General features: G+C 41.2%; 1 protein-coding gene and 1 pseudogene across 2 annotated transcripts in view; one reads left to right on the top strand and one right to left on the bottom strand.

Moving 5' to 3' along the window:
- Nucleotides 1-23,989, bottom strand: part of LOC120937083 (cytochrome b5 reductase 4) — a 180,424-nt gene that overhangs the window by 12,957 nt on the left and 143,478 nt on the right. For both annotated transcript variants that reach the window (XM_040350044.1, XM_040350045.1), the window contains 4 exons: nucleotides 23,758-23,898; nucleotides 16,386-16,538; nucleotides 14,131-14,281; nucleotides 3,474-3,560 (listed from right to left, as the gene is read on the bottom strand). In XM_040350044.1, the coding sequence (XP_040205978.1) occupies nucleotides 3,474-3,560; nucleotides 14,131-14,281; nucleotides 16,386-16,538; nucleotides 23,758-23,898 (532 nt within the window). The remainder of the gene's footprint in view (nucleotides 1-3,473; nucleotides 3,561-14,130; nucleotides 14,282-16,385; nucleotides 16,539-23,757; nucleotides 23,899-23,989) is intronic.
- Nucleotides 3,788-3,923, top strand: LOC120938707 (annotated as a pseudogene).

Here is a 23,989-nt window from a genome sequence, read left to right as displayed (position 1 = left end):
TCTGGAAGAATGGTCAAACATTCCCATAGACACACTACTAAACCTTGTGGACAGCCTTCCCAGAAGAGTTGAAGCTGTTATAGCTGCAAAGGTTGGGCCAACTCAATACTGAACTCTTCAGACTAAGACTGGGATACCATTAAAGTTCATGTGTGTGTCCCAATACTTTTGGTAATATAGTGTATCTTAGGAAGGATTGGATTGATGCGATGAACGGTATATGGGCCTCTATAACAATAAAACAAAGGTGTAACAAGAGGGCCTACTGTACACCTCCCAGCGCCTAGTGGAAACAAAATAGCAATTAAACTATATACAGATCTGCACACTGAAGTGCAATTGATAAGAGGGAACCAATATGACAAAGAATTCTTTTTTGCAAAGAGATCACAAAAAAAAGAAGGAGAACATGAAACTGAGCTGCTGTTTAAAATAAATGAAAATTAGAAAAATGGTAATTAAAAACTGAAAAACATATACAATGTCCTATACCACAAACAGCACTGACGTTGGTACTTAGGTGTGGCAAAAAGATTGTTTAAAAATATGACCAACTCCACAAATTAATAAAAAAAGTTGATGAAGTGCAGAGCAATATAGAAATGTCCATAGGTGATCTTATTGAAGAAAACAGCGTGCACCTTCCACCATGAGATCCAAATCCACCACGTGGGACAGACAATCCCCCTCTGGGGTACACACTCACCGGAAAGATATTAAAGCCAGGCAATGTAAATACTCCAAAAGGATGATGCACTCGTCACAACTTAGTGATATGCTATCAGCTGAAGGCTCCAATTCAAACAAGAAAGACAGAGATCTGCCACATAGCGTAATTCCGTTTTATTGTATAAAAAATATAAAGAGCCCCCCACAGAAAGCATGGGAATGTAGGCTATACCAACACTTAATCTAAATAAATACTAATAATAATAAATTACTCCAAACCAAGACCATCAAAGATGGTGATAAAATTGGCCGCGGCACCTTTATTGGTGTAAATATTCTACAAACATCAAATATATAAAATTAAAACTTATCTTTATTAACTTCCATCAATAAATAAATAAATAATTAAAACTTAAATTATTTTCAAATATTTCAAATCTCACTCAGTCTTAGGACTCGAGCGAGTACCATAAATAAAGATATTAAACAAAAAGTCCCCCCTTGATCCAAGGGTGACAGACCACATAAAAGGTGCTGCGACAGGGTGGGAGGGATGGGGGAGCTCTTCAAGTTTTCAGGTAAAGTGCCTGACTGCCTCTGAGGGAGGGGGTTTTTATACCCTCTGGTAAGCGAGCATGAGTCATGCATCACCTCTGATGTTCCCGCCCAAAGACACCTGTGCCCCAAGCTCCAGGAGCATGAACTTCCCGCCCAAATACCTCACATACCACAAATTCCTATTAACCCTATTGTCCTTAACTGCAAACCTGGGATAGCCACAATCCCATGCTGTGGGCACTAAACATGCCCCCTTGCTCAATCCCCTCATATAATGCACGTACTTGTATGTTGAGGGAAGTGCACATCAAATCACCGTCTCCGCAAAGACTTTCTTGTTTGAATTGGAGCCTCCTTTTGGAGTATTTACATTGCCTGGCTTTAACCACTTCTCTACTTTGGGTGTTTTTCAGATTTGGTGTTTACAAGACTAAAACAGTTTTTTTTGCTAGAAAATTACTTAAAACCCACAAACATTATATATTTATTTTTTTCTAATACCCTAGAGAATAAAATGGCGATCATTGCAATACTTTTTGTCACACCATATTTGCGCAGCGGTCCTACAAGCGCACTTTTTTTGGAAAAAAATCACTTTTTTGAATTAAAAAATAGGACAGCAATAAATTTGGCCCAATTTTTTTATATATTGTGAAAGATAATGTTACGCCGAGTAAAATGGTACCCAACATGTCACGCTTACAAATTGCGCCCGCTCGTGGCATGGCGTCAAACTTTTACCCTTAAAAATCTCGATAGGCGACGTTTAAAAAATTCTATAGGTTGCATTTTTTGAGTTACAGAGTAGGCCTAGGGCTATAATTATTGCTCTCGCTCTAACGATCGCGGCGATACCTCACTTGTGTCGTTTGAACACCGTTTTCATATGCGGGCGCTACTCACGTATGCGTTCGCTTCTGCGCACGAGCTCGTCGGGACGGGGCGCTTTAAATTTTTATTTTTATTTTTCTTATTTATTTTTATTTATTTTATTATTTTTTACACTGGAAAAAAAAAAATGATCACTTTTATTCCTATTACAAGGAATGTAAACATCCCTTGTAATAGAAAAAAGCATGACAGGTCCTCTTAAATATGAGATCTGGGGTCAAAAAGACCTCAGATCTTATATTTAGACTAAAATGCAAAAAAAAAAAAAAAAAATTGGAAAATGTCATTTTTTCAAATTACAAAAAAAAAAAATGTTTCTTTAAGAGGCTGGGCGGGACTGACGTTTTGACGTCACTTCCGCCCAGCCGAGCTATGGGGACGGGCGAAGGAGATTTTTCCTTCAGTCTCGTCCCCGCTCAGCTCCCGAACGGTCGCGATCTCCTCAGCCGCTACCGACGGCTCCGGTAAGCGGCGGAGGGCGCGGGAGAGCGGCCCTCTCCCGCCACCGATAATGGCGATCTCGCGGCGGATCCGCCGTTATTGTTACCAGAACCGCTGACAGTAAAGATCGATACCTCGGTTGTGGCAGCAGCTGCTGCCGTTACCGAGATATGTATCTTTAAAGTTAGGCCGTATATAGTCGTACAGCGGTCTGGAAGTGGTTAATATCTTTCCGGTGAGTGTGTACCCCGGAGGGGGATTGTCTGTCCCACGTAGTGGATTTGGATTCCATGGTGGAAGGTGCACGCTGTTTTCTCTTGGTCATATTTTTAAACAATCTTTTTGCCACATCTAAGTTCCAACGTCAGCGCTGTTTGTGGTATAGGACTTGGACATTGTATATGTTTTTCAGTTTTTAATTACCATTTTTCTCATATGGGCCTCTATACTAACGAGTGAGAGTTTCAATTTTTTTTTAGAAGCAGAAAGTTTACGAAAGAAAATAAATGTATTTCCCTGCAGGGGGATTCACACAATAGTTTTTCAAAAAGGGTAGGGCTGAGAAATCAACCTGCATCTGTTTGGGAGAGACTGGTGAGTTGTTGATCCAAAAACCACGACTGTAGTCCAGGTAAATTAGAAGTGGTATCATTATTAAAAAGGACCAGATGGAGAATGGCCAGAAGAAAATATTGATGCTAATTGGCGATGAGAAGCTTTGCTCCAGGGAACAATTGTTGATTTATGTATACCAATGGAAAAAGAGGGATTGTCATAGAACGGTGTTATTGGACCTACATATGAAGAAATATTAGAGGTAGCAATCCTAGCAAACTTGTCCCACAACATTTAAGTTGGGTCTGTGAGTGGCAATATGGCACCCGGGTCTGGAAACAAAAGAAGACATTGCCTACCTTCTGTCAGTTGAAGACAACTTCTCCAACTGTTCTCTCCACAGAATATCATCTTCTGTTTTATTGAAGAATATCAGTTTTACTTTTCTGTTGGTATAAAATCACAAAGTTAAAAAACACAAGCACTCTTGGTTATGCCCTTTAGTTTGATTACAATTAAAAAGGTGAAATGTGAAAGATTAATTTTTCAGCCTTTTATTTAGGCAATAAGAATCAACATCAAACAGGTTATTAAATGTTGTATTTACTATGCATGTTCTCTAATGGAAACCTGTGCTGACAGAAATACTTGGGCTGCCACCAGAAAATGCCAACTTGCTTCTCGGCCTTTTGGCTAAGATCAAGTGTAGTATCTGTTCTTATCAGTTGCCAGTAGGTGGTGCTATGCTAACCGTCCTGAGTACACGGCGAGGTGGAAAGGGATGGCGGTTGGCAGATGCTAAACCTGCTGGCGTGGAGGCCTTCTGATTTGGACTGAGAGGCATGCGGTCGAAGCTGAGGGGCCGGGCCCCTGGCCTGGATTTGGTGGTGCCTGCCCCGGTCAGTTGTTCGGGAGAGAACACTAGCTCCTCCTTCCCCTTGGGGGGAGCGGTTAGTATTTCACGAATGTGATTAGGTGGGAGTGATGGGAGTAGCCTATTGGCGTGGGCTCTCCTCAATCTCTCAGAGCTCCTAACTTCCTGGCTGGGATGGGTGCTGCTGGTCCGGGCCGTGGGTCAGGGTCCGTTGAAAAGCCTATGGTGATGTGCCCCTGAAGTGGCAGTCCAGGGGTGCCGAAATTGCACTAGTGTTTTTACCGGCACTTTTGCTTTTGGGCACCTTGGTCACGTCACCATATCACACTTTTTAACACCTGCCTCTAAAGCCGGGCCTTTTGGCTATGACCAGAGGAATTTTTGATTCCTGGCCGGAGGGCCGGCCATTGTATTACACAATGGTCACCTTTCACTCTCCCTCATCTCTCTTTCTCCCCCACTTTTTATTATCTATTCCCCGTGTTTGTCACGTTTTTGTTTGGTGCACGTGATTTGTCACTGTGTGGGATTAGTAGGGTGACGGTCCTCGGGCCAGCCCTGAACGTCTTGGGAGTGGGTGGACATGGCCTTCTGGATTAGTTTGCCTGCTCTCATGGGGTCTCCCTTTGGGGGAGCCCCACCTACTACTGGGAGGGTTCCGTTTTGGCAGACCCTCCAAGGAAGTTGGGTCTGTTTCGGCTTCAGCTGCTCGGACCACTGAGTACCTCAGTCCCCGTCTGGAGCCTAACGCCCTGGGGGATCAGGGTTGGGTCCTTCCTCACAGGAGGACCACTTGACGTTTGCACCCGTCGCACTTTTTTGTGTATCACTTTTTATGTGTGCACATTTTTTCTGCACCGGGTGGAGTTTTTTGGGTGTGTTTTGCATGCCATAGGCTTTTCAATAGAAAAAAATCAATACTACTTAGCACAATTGTACTCAAGACCAGATTTATACTTTTTCCTGCCTAGGCCAGCTATCTTGTGAGCCCCCATCCTCCTCACCTTTCTCACATATACACAGCACACAGAACAAAACGAATTGATAATGGCATATAAGAATAGCAAGATCATGATCATATTTACAAAGTTTAATCAGAACCAAATTAAAGCAACCACAAACTATGTAATGTGCAGCATTGTGTAGAGAACCCATTCATATTCTTTAAGAAGGTTCTTAGAGATTAGAGGAAAATCAAAGGTCAGTAGGAAAGATACACAATGGCTCCGCAAGGAGGGATTCCTCCAATAACACTGACTGTATGGTGGGGGAATCAAGCAATTTCCTTTCTTGCAACCTGTGGTTGCAAGAAAGAAAATCACACCGTCTATGGCTGACATTAGGCACCTTACATCTGAATATTATAATGTGAAACAATAACTGGCTTTGCGGTTTGAAGATAAATGAACAATTATAGCTCACCAATGTCCTTTAATGAGAGCAAATTGTATCAGGAAAACTTTCTTTTATCTAATAATTCAAAAGTTATCCAAGGTCATGTTTGATTTACAACAGCTATCATTAGGATTTTTTATGGTTTTCAATACACTTCAGTACTTGGTTAATATGTCATGCTGTGAGAGAATTATGTTGTTCAACATGTAATTGACATCAACGCGATGAACACAATGGTTCTTGATTGTGATAATTAAGCGTTCTCTTTGAATAATTCTGTTGTTTTGAAGATAGACGAATTTAATTATTTCAAAATGTATTTCTGAAACAAATGTATTTCTTCAAAAAATTAAGGTTTAATATCTTTTTTTTTTTTATTCTATACGAAAGACCTATTTATGTCATGACATAAGGGGGCAACACTAAACCTTAAAATTTGTTCACCCTTGGACATTTGTGTTGTTGACAAGACTCACCTTGGGCGCTATGGTGTAGAAACTATGGTGGCTGCCTGCACTATGATCACCCTGTGTAAGTTAGTCGATTATAAAATGAAAAAGTGTGCAGTGCTTGGAGTTTTGGTGGTTTCGCACATGAACTTTTAATGCATGTGGAAGATTTTTCTGGTCACAGCACGTTATTGTATTGTTGCACAGTATGAATTGGATTATGTGAACAGTATTTCAAATGTACCACGGACCACTTTGTATTTAATTTACAGTATTTGGAATGGAATATAAGTAATTCAGGCAGCTTCGCACACTTTTTTCATCAATCTTTCCTTGTTTATTGGTGTGTCCAATCAAAAAATAGCAAGTAATATCATTCGTTTTCACTGCAATAATTGAGTGATAGCGGAGGTGGAGCTTATACAAAAAAAAAAAACATTATTTAGGAATTCCTAAGGCACTATAATTGCACTTAAACTCAATCTCTGCTTATGTGGCTGCCCTCCACCTCTGCTGTCAAAATGATGTATTATGGAAAAAAAAAAAAAATACATAAAAAAAAAAAAAAAAATGCTAAAACCAACTCTAGGCTTCTGACAGATTTGTCTAGGCACAATGTGATTTCGCTGGGGCTTCTTGTGGGATTTGGGGAAAGGCAAGGATACCAAACTCTATAATAACATGCTCCTGTACAGTGCTGTAGCATTATGTTGTGAGAATTGGAATCATACGCTTTCCCAAGAGCCCCCTGAGGCTCAGTGATTTCAGTGTCAAGAAGCGTCCAGAACCCCAAAATAAAAAAATTTCACACATTTTCTTGTTTTTTCTTAGTTCTGTAATCCTTTTTTTTTGGTCAACAGGCGGCAGACCCATATGGGGACATTAATTTTAGAGCAAGGTCTGCTTTGAACAGTTTCTCTGTCTCTCAAGTTTGTGTAGATGCATTAGCCATTACAAGATAATTCTGATCCTCTTGATGGCTTTTTAATGTATGTTCTAATTTAAAAATACAATAAAAAGAGTGGACACATTGGAAAGTTGATGGGGACACTAAAAACTATGAAGTGGTTAGGAATGGAGGCAGAAACTATGGCAGGGGGATCTCAGTAACTCCCGCGCAACCAATATTAAACTGTAAACCAATAATGCCCCAATTTTGTGTTACCAAATAAAAATGTAATTGCTGCTACTTTGATCACATAGTGTCCCACACACTAATTAGTCAGATTTACAAATCTCACGATACAGTGCTGCAATCTATGCATATACACATTTAAAACAACAAATCTTCTATAACGAAAAAATTAAGCCAGGTGATGGTGACGTAACGTGTAAGGGGCTGAGCCGGTGATGTAAGAACGAAAGTATAGGAAGTCTGTCGTTAGCGAGTCAACTCATACCTTAAAGGATAAGTTCACCCTTTGTAGCACGTTACATATTACACCCATATGCAGGGTGTAACATGTTACAAATCCACTGGCCCCTGCACCTTCCCAATGTCATGGGGGCGGGGGATCTTCTTCCCCCACTCTCGGCCAGAATATACAAAATATGTGGCTCTGCCCTCCCGGGTGGCGTCCCTCATTCACACTTTCTTTGAATTAAAAACTACAAGATCTGGCAGCCTTTCTGGCTGTCGGCTTGTAGTTCTCATTGATCTACCATGGCATTGTTGAACGCTCTGTTAGTGCATTGATGCTTCTTGTTAGCGTGTAACTGCTTGGCCATATGATGTATGGCCAAACAGCTTACACAAAGAGCCTTCAATGAGCCCTGCATAGAACCCACTATCTGCTGATCGTGGGTGCAATGCTTTCCAGGCTCTCAATTAAAAAAAAAATAAATGCAAATTTTTTACCTGCAAAAAGATGTGCATTTATTATTTTATTTAAAGGTGAACTTATGCTTATGCGAATCAGATGCATTCCCATAGAACATAATGTGCAGACAATTCACACCGCAATGCCTAGAAAACGCACACTTTTTTGTGTGCAATGCACAGTGGAAATGCCCCGCAGATATGTGAACCAGCCTCATTAAAATGTATGTATTTTAAAATTATTGCGAATTGGATGCGGTATAAGCTGCATCCAATTCGCATAGATGTGAACCCAGCCTTAAGGGGATAGTACAGATTCAGAAGATTTAAGTGATTATTGTGTACGGCCTCCACCCACACCTTAAGGGAACAGTGTAAAATTGATTCCTGTAGTGCACAGAAAGCACTATGATGGTTTGAGGCTGGGCTCACACTAGTCCGGTGAGAATTGCAGCTCTGTTTTCTGTGCGAAAATAAAAATGATTCATTCAGCGGTTCCTCTCCGTTGTAGCTGCGGATCAGCTGACCTAGGAAAGGGGGAGGTGTAGGAGGAGGGTGAGAGAATTCCTGTTCAGAACGGAACACATCTGCGAATCAGAGTTGTTCCCATTGAAGATTCTGTGCTTGCAATTTGCACCACACACAATATTTGTGCAATGCGGAATGGGTGCAATGCACATATGTGAACTATACCCATTGAAAATAGCATGTTTTCAAATGTTCTGTGAATTGAATGCAGTGTAAGCCGCATCCAATTTGCAATAGCGTGAACAAAGCCTAAATATTTTATTTTAAGCAACATTCAAGAATGTAGTTATGAAGTAACATCAGATAAAATCAGTGGAGTTGCATGGGCATATGAAGCAATGATGAAGCATAAGGATCCATCTGGGCCTAAAGAATATATAAACTTACCATTTCATATTCCTGATATGTACCATGTTCTTGTATGAAAAAGTATCCCTGTTTTTTCTGCCAGTCTCTCTGCTTTCCTATTTAAAACTGACCACACTAAGCAGGAGAACACGTCAAGGTCAGTTCTCTAGTTATGCTAGGAACTCGGTCTAATCTCCTCTAACAATAATACTTAGGCCCCATACACACGATAGAATCCATCCGCAGATAAATCCCAGCAAATGGGTTTCTGCGGATAGATCCTATGGTGTGTACACGCCAGCGGATCTGTTTCCGCGGAGAAATCTCCTCTGGGATGGATTCCAGCAGATCGGATATTTGCTGACATGCACAACAAATCCATCTGCTGGAATCCATTCCAACGGATGGATCCGCTCGTCTGTACAGACTTACCGGATCCATCCGTCCAAAGGGATTCCCCGCACGCGTCGTAATGATTTGACGCATGCGTGGAATTCCTTATATGACAGCGTCGCGCCCGTCGCCGCGTCATAATAGCGGCGACGGCGCGACACGTCATCGGCAGAGGATTTCCGCGCGGATTTCAATGCGATGGTGTGTACACGCCATCGCATAGAAATCTTCTGAAATCCTCGAGAGGATTTATCCGCGGATACGGTCCGCTGAACCGTATCTGCGGATAAATCCTCTCGTGTGTATGGGGCCTTAGACTTTCAATTGCTTATGCAGCTGAGAACAGAGGGAATGGGACCTCTTAAAAAAAAGAGGGAAAAACAAGGTAATTATAATGGTGAGGGTTTACAATCGCTTTAACAATCCAGGTTATAATATCCCCTTAAAGGAAGATGCATCCTTACCTAGTTTCTATAGGTAAAAACACCAGGTGAGCAAATTGTGGTGAAGGTTTAAACCTTTAATGTAACCTATAAACTGTACAAATCAGTTAACTTCTTCCCACCCGTGCTATAGCCAAACGACGGCTACAGCGCGGCGTGCTCTGTGATCGCAGAGTCTATGAGATCCTAACCCCTTACCTCGTGATCAGCTGTCAACCAATGACAGCTGATCACGTGATGTAAATAGAAGATCGTTAATCTGTATTCTTTTTTTCCCTCACGCTTTCAGCGTGAGGAAAAAAAAGCTGATCACAACTTCTGGCAGAGGGACATTGGTTCCTCTCTCGGAGTCGCGGCTGCCTCACCTATGCCCACCAATCAGTACCCACCAGTGCCATCTACCAGTGTCCTCCAGTGCCACCTACCTTTGCCCACCAGTGCCTTCTATCAATGCCCACTAGTGCTGACAATCAATGCTCATCAGTACCGCCTATCAGTGTCACCTACCAGTGCCGTTTTTCAGTGCCACCTATCAATGCCCATCAGTGCAGCCTACCAGTGCAGCCTACCAGTGCCCATCAGTGCAGCCTACCAGTGCCCATCAGTGCAGCCTACCAGTGCCCATCAGTGCCTCCAAATCAGCGCACATCAATGAAGGAAAAACATTACTCGTTTTCAAAATTTTATAACAAACTATGAAACAGTTTTTTTCTCACATTTTTCAGTATTTTTTAGCAAAAAATGTAAAACCCACCAGTGATTTAATACCACCAAAAAAATCTCTATGTGTGGGGTAAAAAAATGCAAAAAATTTCATCTGGGTACAGCAATGCATGACCGTGCAATTGTCATTCAAAGTGTGGCAGCGCTGAATATTGGTCTGGGCAGGTAGGGGGTTTAAGTGCCCAGTAAGCAAGTGGGTAAACATCAAAACTGAAAACTTTTAGGTGGAGGGAAGTAAAAATAAAAAACTGTGCACACCCTCAAAACTAATACGAATACTTTGTTGAAGCACCTTTTGATTTTATTACAGCACTCAGTCTTTTTGGGTATATCAGCCAATATCAGTATATCAGTCTATCAGCATGGCACATCTTGACTTGGCAATATTTGCCCACTCTTTGCAAAAACACTCCAAATCCGTCAGATCGCGAGGGCATCTCCTGTACAAAGCCCTCTTCAGATCGCCACACAGATTTTCAATCAGAATCAGGTCTGGGCTCTGGCTGGGCCATTCCAAAACTTTAATCTTCTTCTGGTGAAGCCATTCCTTCCTCCTTGGAGGTATGCTTTGGGTTGTTGTCTTGCTGAAAGATGAAGTTCCTCTTCATGTTCAGCTTTATAGCAAAAGCCTGAGGGTTTTGAGCCAATATTTATGGGTATTTGGAACTGTTCACAATTCCCTCTACTTTGACTAAGGCCCCTGTTCCAGCTGAAGAAAAACAGCCCCAAAGCATGATGCTGCCACCACCATGCTTCACTCTGGGTATGGTGTTCTTTTGGTGATGTGCAAAGTGGTTAATGGGTCACATTAAACATGGAAAGACTTTTTTACATCACAGAAACCTGACATTTTAACAGGGGTGTGTAGACTTTTTATATCCAGTTTATATTATGTTAGGATGTAGGGACCACAAAAATACAAAAAGGAAGGGCAGTAGCAGAACAAGAAAAAAAAGTAGAAGAAGCTAAGTGCTAGCATTAAAGCAAACCTGATGATTTGCTTTGTATAGAAAAAGCTTCACCTAAGCAAATGCATATTTGATGTTTTACTTAAACACAAGTTGCAGCACTCAGTATACTTGATTACAAATAGGCACCACATTCATATAACATCAGGTAGTATTATAGTAATTTGAAATAAGTGGTACCAAAGACACAAACAAACTGAATATAGCAAGTATAAAACATAATATTGAACTGATAGCTGTACAAAACACACTAACCAGAAAGAAATGTCACTCACACTTCTATCTAAATAGCCCAAGGACAGTATATCATGAAATTATGGAACATGCTGTAACCTCAGTATTACTTTATATAATCAACAATTAGACCTCATGCCCACGGATGTTTGAAAAAAACGAGCTGTAAAGCTAGTACAGATGCCAGAAAAAAAGCCGCGGTAAAAAATGCCATCAGCCGCATTTCTCTGTCTATTCAAAAATCATTGGTTCCCTATAGGAGCCCATTGATTTGATTAGAAGTCGCACCAGAAGTCAGATCATAATGACTTGACTAGCGGTGCGACTAGTGTGCTGAGAATCTTGAAGGGGGAACCGCGCGAAAATGTAAAAACAATTATTTGAGTGAGGTCCCCCCCCCCCAAGACGACACCAGACCCTTCGGCACGATGGGACTGTGACGTCATAAGGGGCGGTGACCCCATGCCTATATAAGTCGTGCGCACTATGCACACGGCATTACAGTTGGAGAGAGCACCAAGTCAACATCGGAAGAAGAGAAGAGGGAAGATGATGACAAAGACCGGCAACTGCTAGCAAGAGCGGGCAAAAGAGCAGAAGATAGCGGAGGAGCCCAGCAGAGGACACCGGTAGAAGAGGCCGGAGAGCACGGAGAAGTCGGAAGAGACCCCCAAAGTCGAAAGAGACCCCTGGAGCTGCCTAATAAATTACTTTAAAAACCTTTGTAGTGTGTTTTTTTTATTGACACTTTTTCCCCAGGTGAATGGGTAGGGGTACGATGCACCCCATACTCATTCACATAGGGTGGGGTGCCGGGATCTGGGGGCCCCCTTAATAAAGGGGGCTCCCAGATGCCGATAAACCCCCTGCCCGCAGACCCATGATAACCACCGAGCAAGGGTTGTCAGGAAGAGGACCAGTAGAAATAATCAGCGCAAAACCCAATAAAGCAACAATTCTTTTTTTAAAAGATCCTCAGAGAGTTCTTTGCCACGAGGTGCCATGTTGAACTTCCAGTGACCAGTATGAGAGAGTGAGAGCGATTACACGACACCGGGGAAGAAAAACAGCCAATTGAGCCTAATTTGGACATTTTCACTTAGGGGTGTACTCACTTTTGTTGCCAGCGGTTTAAACATTAATGGCTGTGCGTTGAGTTATTTTGAGGGGACAGAAAATTGACACGGTTATACAAGCTGTACATTGTAGCAAAGTGTCATTTCTTCAGTGTTGTCACATGAAAAGATATAATAAAATAATTACAAAAATGTGAGGGGTGTACTCACTTTTGTGAGATACTGTATATATATCCTGTATAACAACAATAATAATAATAATAATAATATAGCAGTAGGGCAATGGACAGTGTGAGTAGAGCAGTGGATGGTGTCAGTAGGGCAGAGGCTGATGTCAGTAGAGCAGTAGATGGGGCCAGTAGGGCAGAGGTTGGTGTCAGTAGCGCAGTGAACAGTGTCAGTAGGGCAGAGACTGGTGTCTGTAGAGCAGTGGATGGTGTCTGTAGGGCAGAGGTTGGTGTCAGTAGGGCAGAGGTTGGTGTCAGTAGGCCAATGGACGATGTAAGTAGGGTAGAGATTGGTGTCAGTAGAGCAGTGGATGGTGTCACTAGTGCAGAGGTTGTTGTCAGTAAAGCAGTGTCAGTAGGGCAGAGGACGGTGTCATTAGGCCAGAGGTGGGTGCTAGAAGAGCAGAGGTTGGTGTCAGAGCCGTGGACAGTGTCAGTAGGGCAGAGGTTGGTGTCAGTAGAGTAGTGGATGGTGTCAGTAGGGCAGAGGTCATTGTCAGAAGAGCAATGGACAGTGTCAGTAGGGCAGAGGTTGGTATCAGTAGATGGTTTTAGTAGGGCTGAGGTTGGTGTTTGTAGTTTATATTAATTTTTTTATTACTACTTTTTTACAATTTTTTTTATTATTTTTTATTTTACAATTTTTTAGGAGCCCCATTGGGGGGGCTTTGGTTCTTTTGAGACAGAGAAAGTGACTGAGGACAGATTCCCCAGTCCCTTTCTCTGCAGTCAATCATGAACTATCTCCATCCACCTCTGGTACCTAATCTTGTTAGTGTGATACGAATAAGGCTAGAACAATTAGGTAATTGAAGGGGTGTCTCAAGACCACTGGTCGCCGGCACAGAGTATTTATTATTAATTTATTTCAGGTTCTTATATAATGCCGTCAAATTATGCAGCGCTTCACATATACATTGTACATTCACATCAGTCCCTGCCCTCAATGAGCTTACAGTCTAAGGTCCCTAACACACATACTAGGGCCAATTTAAACAGGAGCCAATTAACCTACCAGCATGTCTTTAGAGCGTGGGAGGAAACCCACACAGGCACAGGGAGAACATGCAAACTCCAGGCAGATGGTGTTGTGGTCGGGATTCAAACCAGTGACCCCTTTTGCTGCTAGGTGAAAGTGCAAACCACTACACCCCTGTGCTGCCCACAGTTTACATATGGCCTTGGCTTCTCCTGCTTTCGTGTGTGATTTATAATTATTTTTTTTTCAAACAGAATGCATAATCCAAGCAGTGATTGTTGGTTCGAGATGTCACAGATATAAAAACCGCATAAGCAATAAGTCCCTGGTAAAGATGTGAAAAATAATTTGTCTAACTACTCTTCTAAACTGAAATGTTAGGGATTTGTGCAAATTAGCAGCATATGCAAGGTTATTTGTGTACATCTATGTAGCCCAAAAGCATCCCAAAAACACCATAGATTTGTTAAACAAAAACATTAAACAGCAAATATCATTACAAACACTTGTATATACTGTATGTATAAAATGTATACATTTTGAGATAAAAAAAAAAATACCTGAGTGTGTTAGAGCCATTTAAAACATGATTCAGTAATTTTACAGTTGGTGTGAAACCAGTGCCAGCTACCAGAAGAAAAATATCCTCAACTTCATCAACTTGGGAAGTCTTAAAACATCCTCGTGGGTTGCTCATTAAAATGTTGTCACCTGAGCCAATGAAAAGAACATTCAGATATTCAATAACGTATACCGTAGTTCTGGGCTTCATTAAGAATTTACCCTCTGTAACTGATTATTACATGTGTCTTGTGCAAAAGTAAAAATGAGTTTATGGTTTTGAATGGTTCTGGTCTCTGTTGACCCTGTTCAGACCGTTTAGGTAAAAACAAAAAAAAGCCACTAAATAAACCAAAAATTATAAAGTTCCCCACAAATACATTTGATGCTCTGAATGACATTTGCATTTACTGTGTGAGCATCAAAAACTCCAGTAAGAGAGCAAAATTTCTTTCTAAATATTAAAGCAAAAACCCCTACAAAAGAATTACACATTTTTAGAGTATTGTAATCAAAACTGAAACACAGTAGAGTTTTCCCCTTACTTTGCTCATGTTTTTTTTCACTACCCTATGCACATCCTATTTACTCTTTGTATGAACTTCCTGCAGATTATGTGCATGCTGCAGTTGCAGCTGAACTGCACAGTTTTATTGCAGTTACTATGGCTTGTAAGTCCGGAACTTGCAGGAATATCTAATCATGCAGCAACTAAACTGAGTAACTCAACCCTCCGGTGGCTGGGGCGGTTGGAATCGTTCCAGGAACGATCTGTGATGAGGGGGCGGCCACCGATTCATGGCCACCCCCTCACGATCGCTCCTGGCGAATGAGCTTCTTCCTCTGCCTGTGAATTGTAAACACAGGCAGAGGAAGTGATGTCATCTCTCCTCGTGTCGGGCTTTTGGTCCGGCGCCGAGGAGAAAAGACATCTCCCAGTGAGTTGCACCAACACTACACTGACACTAGTACACATAGGAACACTTTTCACCCCCCCAATTACCCCCACAGATTACCCCCAGTGTCACCGATTGTAGGGTTCATTTATTTACTGATCACTGCATTTGGCATAATTTGTGACTGTAAAAAGGGTCAGAGTAGTTCGTGGTAGGCCCCTTTAGGTGTAGGGTACCCCATAACCCCCCCTTAATTAAGGTTTAACCCCTTGATTGCCCCCCCCAGGTAACCCTTTCACCCTCTGTCGCCAGTGTCACTAAGCAATCTTTTTTCTGGTCGCCGGATTAGTGTCGCGGGTGACGCTAGTTAACCAGTTAGCTATTTAGTTCACCGTCAGGTTTTTATAGTGTCAGGTACCCCCATATACTACCTAATAAAGGTTTTAACCCCCCGATTGCCCCCTAGTTAAACCTTTCACCAGTGATCACCGTATAAGTGTTACGGGTGACGCTGGTTATTTAGTTTGCTTTTTATAGTGTCAGGGCACCCGCCGTTCATTACCCAATAAAGGTTTAACCCACTGATCACCCAGCAGGTGATATCAGTTAGGTTTTAGTGTCAGATAGTGTCTACATCGCCCCAGGCAGCGTCAGATTAGTGCCAGTAGCGCTAACACCCACACACGCAGCATACACCTCCTTTAGTGGTATAGTATCTGAACGGATCAATATCTGATCTGATCAGATCTATACTAGCGTCCCCAGCAGTTTAGGGTTCCCCAAAAAATTGCAAAAATGTCCCTGCAGTTCAAAAGTGGAGCACAGGGCCTGGCAGCGAAAGGGTTAAAGGCTTCTGGATGGTCTCCTGAATGCTGTACTCTGTAAAATGGGTTTTGGATTGCATGCTCCTGAGCCCTACATTCTGTATGTTGGACTGCATATTACATATGCTTTACCACTGCACTCTGTGTTATGGGCTCTGTTACATATTTCTGACCCCTGCACTCTGGACACAGGGCTAGATGTTGCATATTCCTGAGCACAAGGGACATTTCACATTGCATGCACGTTTCATCTGATTATTTATTCTGCACCCTCTGTGATATGCACCTCTCACAACTTCACAATACACACTCCTGAGCCCTACATGTTATACATTCCTCAGTTTTGTACTTTGTGTGTTACACATTCATGAAAAATGCATCTTGTGCGATATGCAGTTCTAAGCCTTAACTTATTTCCATTATTTGACGCTGCTTTACTTTTCTCCCCCGAGGAAGGCGGGAAGTTGGCCAGGGAGGGTAAGTTCCTGCACCTATTCTCAAAAAAAAAGCCCAGATAAAGCAGGTTACTCTTACCTATTTCCAAGTTTTCAAGCAGAGGTGTAAAGCTTCCATTTGAGTAGATTTTAATAATTATATAGATGTACTTTTCAATATTGCCAGATGTTTCTTGTGGATCTGACACCAACGTCTGGGAAACTGGTGTATAAGGTTTAACCACTTCCACACCTAAAACAAAGGGATATATTTGTTTAACACAACGTAAGTAGGCGATTCAGAATTCACTTATGCATTTAATTTAGGCAAATGCAACCCTTCCATGACAAAAGTCAGCCAGAGATGTCAAAATGCTTTCCAGAGACATTGACACTGAAATTGCTTCTAAGAAAGGAGAGGAGGCAGATGAAGGACATTTCCAGCATTGACCTATTTTGAAGAAAAATAATTAGAAGAGCTCAGCAAGAAAAATGTATAATTTCATGACTGGAAGAAATCGAGCATCATCGAGCCTTTACTCCCCAGCCTGACTGTCCCTGGTCCACCCCTTTCATCCATTGGATTTCAGTTATTTTTATCATTAAAACTCAGCATCACATGTCAGCATTACCTAGGGCAGTCTGAATTCAAATACAGCCTGCCTAGGAACACCCATTCCTCCAGATTGACATCTACCCATCAAGGCATTTTGTAATTTGCATGATTCCTCCAGCCCACTGCTTGCATCAGGACTTGGGGTGAGAGGAAAACTGAGGTAGGGTGCTGTAATGTTTTCAGGAAACTATGTACAGCACAGTGTCAGCCCCTCACACCAGCCATGATCTGCCTGCAATGCATAGAAATGCACAAGGCCCAGCGATGACCTCACGGGTCTAAAATACAGGCATACCCCGGTTTTAAGTACACAATTGGGTTTATTTACTAAAGCTGGAAAGTGCAAAATCAGGCTCACTTCTGCATAGAAACCAATGAGCTTCTATCCCCAGCTTGTTCAATTAAGACTGGTAATAAAACCTGGAAGCTCATTGGTTTTTATGCAGAAGTGAGCCTGATTTTTTGCTTTTCAGCTTTAGTAAATAAACCCAATTGTGTACTTAAAACCGGGGTATGCCTGTAAAGTTGTCCATAGACAATTCGAATCTGGGCCGGTTCAGCAGGGACCGAGTGAGATTGGAACCATGTATGGGCAGGCTGATTGTACCCAAATTGATCTATCGATCAACTTGAGTATAACCAGCATGTCGGATTTTTCATGCAATTATTGTGAGCGAATAAAGCTGCTAGAAATAATCATTGTGTGTTCTCCCAGGGGGGGATGGCTCTCCATTTCTCCCTGCTGGGAGAACACAATAACTCGGCAGGAAGGATTCCTCCATCAACACTGGCTGTGGCTACAGAATAGAAAATCATTCCATCTATGGCTGGCTTTAGGCATTCAATGAAAACAAAGGGGTCTTATTTAATAATGTCACTGGTGTGTTGATGAGGATGGAGGGAAGAACCAAGGAAGGCAAAATATAAGAAGCGTAACTCTCAGCTTTAGGTGAATTATTTCAAGTATGGTCAACTATGGGATCCTTTGTTACTGACAAAAGCTCTACCTCTATATGGTCAATATTCAAGGAAAGGTAGATGAATAGGTTTTCCAGGTTTACAAGAAGCACTTTGGGCAATAGTTTGAATATTTCTCACAATCTTTATTTCTCTGGCAAACAATAAAAATGTACCTACTACAACCCCAATTTAAAAAAAAAAGTTGGGACATTTACATGTTACACATGTTTACATGCAATGTAAAAAATCAATATAAAAACAGAATGCGATGATTTGCAAATCTCATAAACCCATATTTTATTCACAACAGAAAATAGAAAAAATATGAAACGTTTAAACTGAGAAAACGTACCATTTTAAGAAAAAAATAAGGTCATTTTGGAATTTATAACAGCAACATGTCTCACTGATACGGTATAGTATCCTGTCTTCCATTAACACATCTGGGAACTGAGGAGACCAACTGCTGGAGTTTTGGGAGAGGAATGTTGACCCATTGTTATCCTATATAGGATTCTAACTGCTCAACAGTCCTAGGTCTTCTTTTTCATTTTAAGATGTTCTAAAAATGTCAATTGGTCTCTTCTACTACAAAGCCATGCTGTTGTCATTGTTCCACTGAAATATGAAATATGCAAGGCTTTCCCTGATAAAAAGTGTTGTCTGTATGGGAGCATAATGCTGCTCTAAAACCTGGATATACAATGTATGTACCTTATAAATTATAATAGAAGTCCAATATTAGTTATTCACTAGATCACACTAGCGAGTGCTGCAGTTAGACCCAAGACTAGTTAAACAGAACTGTATTGTTAAAACTACAATAAACAGTGCTAAAAACGGTTTTACTTTAAGTAGAATGCCATAAAAATGCATGGTCCACTTATCTGTTAGAACCCTACCCTCCTCCTTTATATCTCTCTTTTAGAATCCTGCCAGGCATGAAATTCTCCAGTATAAAAAGATTGTCCATTTAGATTCCACTTTATGGATATCTGACATTACTAAAAGTAAATGATATAAGTAGTACTACCGTTAGGCATTTCAGTCAAGATAAATGTGTCAGACACTGCAAAATTTGTGATTTATTCAAGTTTAATGAGATCTGCATTAATAAAATAGTTTTATTATTCAGAAAGAAGAAGAAGAATAAAAAGCATGTGAAGGGTCCTTGGGTAAATCTTTCAGAATAAAAATTCAGCCACTGAAGTGCATGTACTTTGACGAAGTGTTCCACTCTGGCTTTTAGAATCAGCTTTAGTATTCTTGAAATAAATGTTAAAAAAAAAAAAAGGATAATTTTCCTTGAGATTTGTGTGCCACTATAGTTTATTCCTCTGTATCCTATTAAGAGAGGCTTGAGATCACTTATAGGGTATTCATCACCCTGGATAATTTGTCGGAAGTTGGGAAAATAGGAAACGGTACAGAAGATGAATAAATTAAGCAGAAAAGTTAGATAGTGATGAAAAAAAGACTGTGTGCACTAGATTTAAAGTAAAAGCCACTTACAAACAAGATAGGGACTGTAGGTTTGTTAAGTTGAATCTGTTTGTAAGTCGGAACAGGTACATTTTTTAAGTGTAGCTCCAGCCAAACAAAAAAGATTTTTAGGCTTAAAGCATAGGGAAAGGTTATCACCCCTGCAACGTTTTTTTTGCTGTCTGTGCCTCTGTTCAGAAGATTTCACCTCACTTTCTGTCCCAATGACAATTGGATTTAAAAAAAATTGGGTTGTTGTGGAAACAAGGATTGGTGATAAAGCATCAGTGGAGAGGAGACCCCTTTTCCCCATGATAACTCCTACAGGAGTGAATTTCCCTTCCTTGGTGTAGATTTTCTCTCACTTCCTGTTTACCTCAGTTTGTAAGTAAGAGCCGTTTGCAAGTCAGATGTTTGTAACTAGGGGACCGCCTGTATTTAGCAGTATTGGCAGCACTTGTGTTCACCAATGGTTTTGTCTATTTTCTCAATTGCCGAAAAAGCATTGGATGCACCATATAGTGACAATTTGACTGAGCAAGCAACAGTTCTTTTGAAAACCATTATGCATTTTTTTGCCAACAACATAGTCCACCAGCTATGATGCTCACTGTAGAAATACAGGTTGTTTTCAAACTGCGCAAGCTGTGCCTCTGTCTGCACAATCCCAAGCAAATACTACCTGTCATAATGACCATGTAAGAATGACCGTGTAAGAATCACTATTAGGAGGGAGGCAATGTGCTCCATTTCAGCTCATACTGGTACTGCCCTCCATTAAATATTTGTAAAAATTTGTTTTACTGCATGTCTCTACTTACCACCATCTAACCAAAAACGAAATCCTAGTATACTGCACTTAGCCACAAGGGGAGCCCCTCTCAGCATCTTGGCCTCAGAAAAGGTACCCGACAATAAGCATACCTCAACCACTTAAGCCCCCGGACCTTTCCCTGGCCAAAGACCAGAGAACTTTTTGCGATTCGGCACTGCGTCGCTTTAACCGACAATTACACGGACGTGCGACATGGCTCCCAAACAAAATTGACGTCCTTTTTCCCCCCACAAATAGAGCTTTCTTTTGGTGGTATTTGATCACCTCTGCGGTTTTTATTTTTTGTGTTATAAACAAAAATAGAGCGACAATTTTGAAAAAAAAATCAATATTTTTTACATTTTGCTATAATATCCCCCCAAAAAAACGAAATGTTTCCACAGTTTAGGCCGATACATATTCTTCTACATATTTTTGAAAAAAAAAAAAAAAAAAAGACACAATGGGCCATATTCTCAGTGAAGTCACGATGGAGTAAGTCAGATACTCCATCGTAACTCCCTTTTTTGGCCAGTGTATCTATGCTCCTGATTCTCAGAATCATTTTTGCATAGATACACTTAAGATCCGCCATCTGTAAGTCACTTACACTGGCGGATCTTAAATGCAATGACGCCGGCCGCCGCTAGATGGCATTTACGTGAAGGAGTCATTTGCATATGCAAATGATCCTTCTACGCCGATTCCCGAACGAGTTCGCGTCGCGTAACCGTCGCTAACGTCGTTAGCGTAAGCGGAAATTTAGTCCTGCTATATGGAGGATTAAATTTCCGCAAGTCTCGCGTAGGCCATGTTACGGATGGCGTCGGGTCCCCGTCGTGTTTTTTCGTCGGGTACGTCGTTTACGTAAGTCGTTCTTGAATACGACTTTACGTCAATGACGCACACGTCGGCGTCATTGACGTTTTCCGCCGAGAACTGGAGCATGCGCACTGGGCTTTTTGCAGCCCGGCGCATGCCCAGTTCTTTTGCATCGGGGGCGCGCTTCATTTGAATAGAAGACGCCCCCTTGGAGATCCGCCAGGCTACGCCGGGACACTTACACTCCGCTGTCCCAACTTATGGAGCAAGTGTTTGGGGAATACAACACCTGCTCCAGTAAGTTGGGACAGCGGAGTGTAAGTGCCCTAAGCGCAGCAGGCGGATATTTTTCGAGAATATGGCCCAATAAGCGTATGTTGGTTTGCACAAAAAAGTTATAGCGTCTACAAAATAGGGGATAGTTTTATGGCATTTTTTTTTTTTTTTTTTTACTATTAATGGTGGCGATCTGTGATTTGTATCGTGACTGCGACTTTATGGCGGACACATCGGACACTTTTGACACATTTTTTGGGACCATTGTAATTTTTACAGCGATCAGTGCTATAAATATGCACTGATTACTGTGATAATTACTGTTGAAGGGGTTAAGTGTGTCCTAGGGATTGATTCTGTTAGGGGGCGTGGCTACGAGTGACATGTCACTGATCGCTGCTCCCGATGAGAGGGAGCATACGATAAGTGACAGTGTCACTAGGCACAACGGGGAGATGCTTGTTTACACTTGACTCTCCCCGTTCTGCAGCTCTGTGAACCGATCACGGGACACCAGCGGACATCGTGTCCGCGCTTACACAGTGGGAATTTCAAAGTGACGTATATATACACACACGTTACTTTGCCCAGCCATGCCATTCTACCAACGTAAATGTACAGGAGCCGGTCCTTAACCGGTTAAACATGAGATGACTTGTCCTTTTTGGCTTTTGGACAGTGAATATATAATTACATAGTATAACCTTTTGATTTTATACTCTGAACAATGTTTTTTAACCAATGTTTTATTTATTTAATATTTTTTCTTTATCCAATTCATTCCTTTCCCCCCCCCCCCCCCCATTAATTAATTGAACACTGCTTTTATTGTATTTTTCTTTTCTTTCCCTTTATTTTTGTTTTGGAACAGTTCAATATATATATATATATATATATATATATATATATATATATATATATATATATATATATATATATATAAATATATATATATATAAATATATATATATATATATATATATATATTCACACTGAAGGCATCAAAACTATGAATTAACACATGTGGAATTATACATAACAAAAAAGTGTGAAACAACTGAAAATATATTTCATATTCTAGGTTCTTCAAAGTAGCCACCTTTTGCAGCAGACACATCTCTAGAACTGTTAAGAGGAGACTGTGTGAATCAGGCCTTCATGGTAGAATATCTGCTAGGAAACCACTGCTAAAGAAAGGCAACAAGCAGAAGAGACTTGTTTGGGCTAAAGAACACAAGGAATGGACATTAGACCAGTGGAAATCTGTGCTTTGGTCTGATGAGTCCAAACTTGAGATCTTTGGTTCCAACCCCTGTGTCTTTGTGTGACGCAGAAAAGGTGAACAGATGGACTCTACATGCCTGGTTCCCACCGTGAAGCATGGAGGAGGAGGTGTGATGGTGCTTTGTTGGTGACACTGTTGGAGATTTATTCAAAATTGAAGGCATACTGAACCAGCATGGCTACCACTGCATCTTGCAGCGGCATGCTATTCCATCCAGTTTGCGTTTAGTTGGACCATCATTTATTTTTCAACAGGACAATGACCCAAAACACACCTCCAGGCTGTGTAAGGGTTATTTGACCAAGAAGGAGAGTAATGGGGTGCTGCGCCAGGTGACTACCTCATGAAGCTCATCAAGAGAATGCCAAGAGTGTGCCAAGCAGTAATCAAAGCAAAAGGTGGCTACTTTGAAGAACCTAGAATATGAAATATATTTTCAGTTGTTTCACACTTTTTTGTTATTTATAATTCCACATGTGTTAATTCATAGTTTTGATGACTTCAGTGTGAATCTACATTTTTCATAGTCATGAAAATAAAGAAAACTCTTTGAATGAGAAGGTGTGTCCAAACTTTTGGTCTGTACTGTATATAGTTTAGTTTTTTGTAATGCAGTTTCCTTTATCATGTGCTTGTTAACATTCCCCTGTGCTCCTTCACTACTCCATGTGTACGCTGACTTCTACAAACTGCTTTGTTCCTGGTGCATACACCTTTTTGGGAGCCATATGAAGTGATTGCGATTTATTTTTTATTTATTTATATTGGTATTTTTTTTATGTTTTTGTACCATAACAGCTCTTGATTTCCCCCCTGCTTTCGGCAATGAGGCTTAAGTTTCAATCAGGTAGCCCTGCAGGTTAGCTGATGAAGAAGAGGATTCTTATACACGCGTCCTAATTGGTGACGTCACCCCCAAGGTGAAGTCACCAGAGGGCTCGTACATGATCAGTTCCCAAGACACCATAAGGCTTATTCATCTCCACGTCAGGCAGTACATCCTCCCAGTTGTCCGGATGCTGGAATTCACACAAGTGTTCCTGACAGCATTACCTTGAGTGATCTTGGAAGATCGGGTAAGCAAAAGTGGTTTACATAGTCCTACATATAGCTAAGCAGTTAACCTGTACAGTGTGGGCGCAGCCCCAGTGCAAGAGGATTTTTAGGTTTCTAGGTTTCTGGTATTTTGTACAGTCATACAATGCACGTTACATTACCTGAAATAGTTAAATTGAGGTAAATATGGTATCCCACGGGGACCTCAACATGACAGTCCTGAGGAAGAGCAAAGCAAAATAGCCTGGTGTTATGACTGACATCCATTTTTGAAGATAGTCTGCATTTCCTATAATAATGGCCTAGAGGGAATATATTTGAAAAATAAATGAATGTCAAATAGTTGTACAGCTAATGAAAAACATGTCGCCAAATATATAAATAATTCACTAC

The sequence above is a fragment of the Rana temporaria genome, chromosome 4 (assembly GCF_905171775.1).
Source record: "Rana temporaria chromosome 4, aRanTem1.1, whole genome shotgun sequence".
Taxonomy (NCBI): domain Eukaryota; kingdom Metazoa; phylum Chordata; class Amphibia; order Anura; family Ranidae; genus Rana; species Rana temporaria.
The sequence above is the reverse complement of the archived record's forward strand: the minus strand, read 5'-3'. Positions and strand labels throughout refer to the sequence as shown.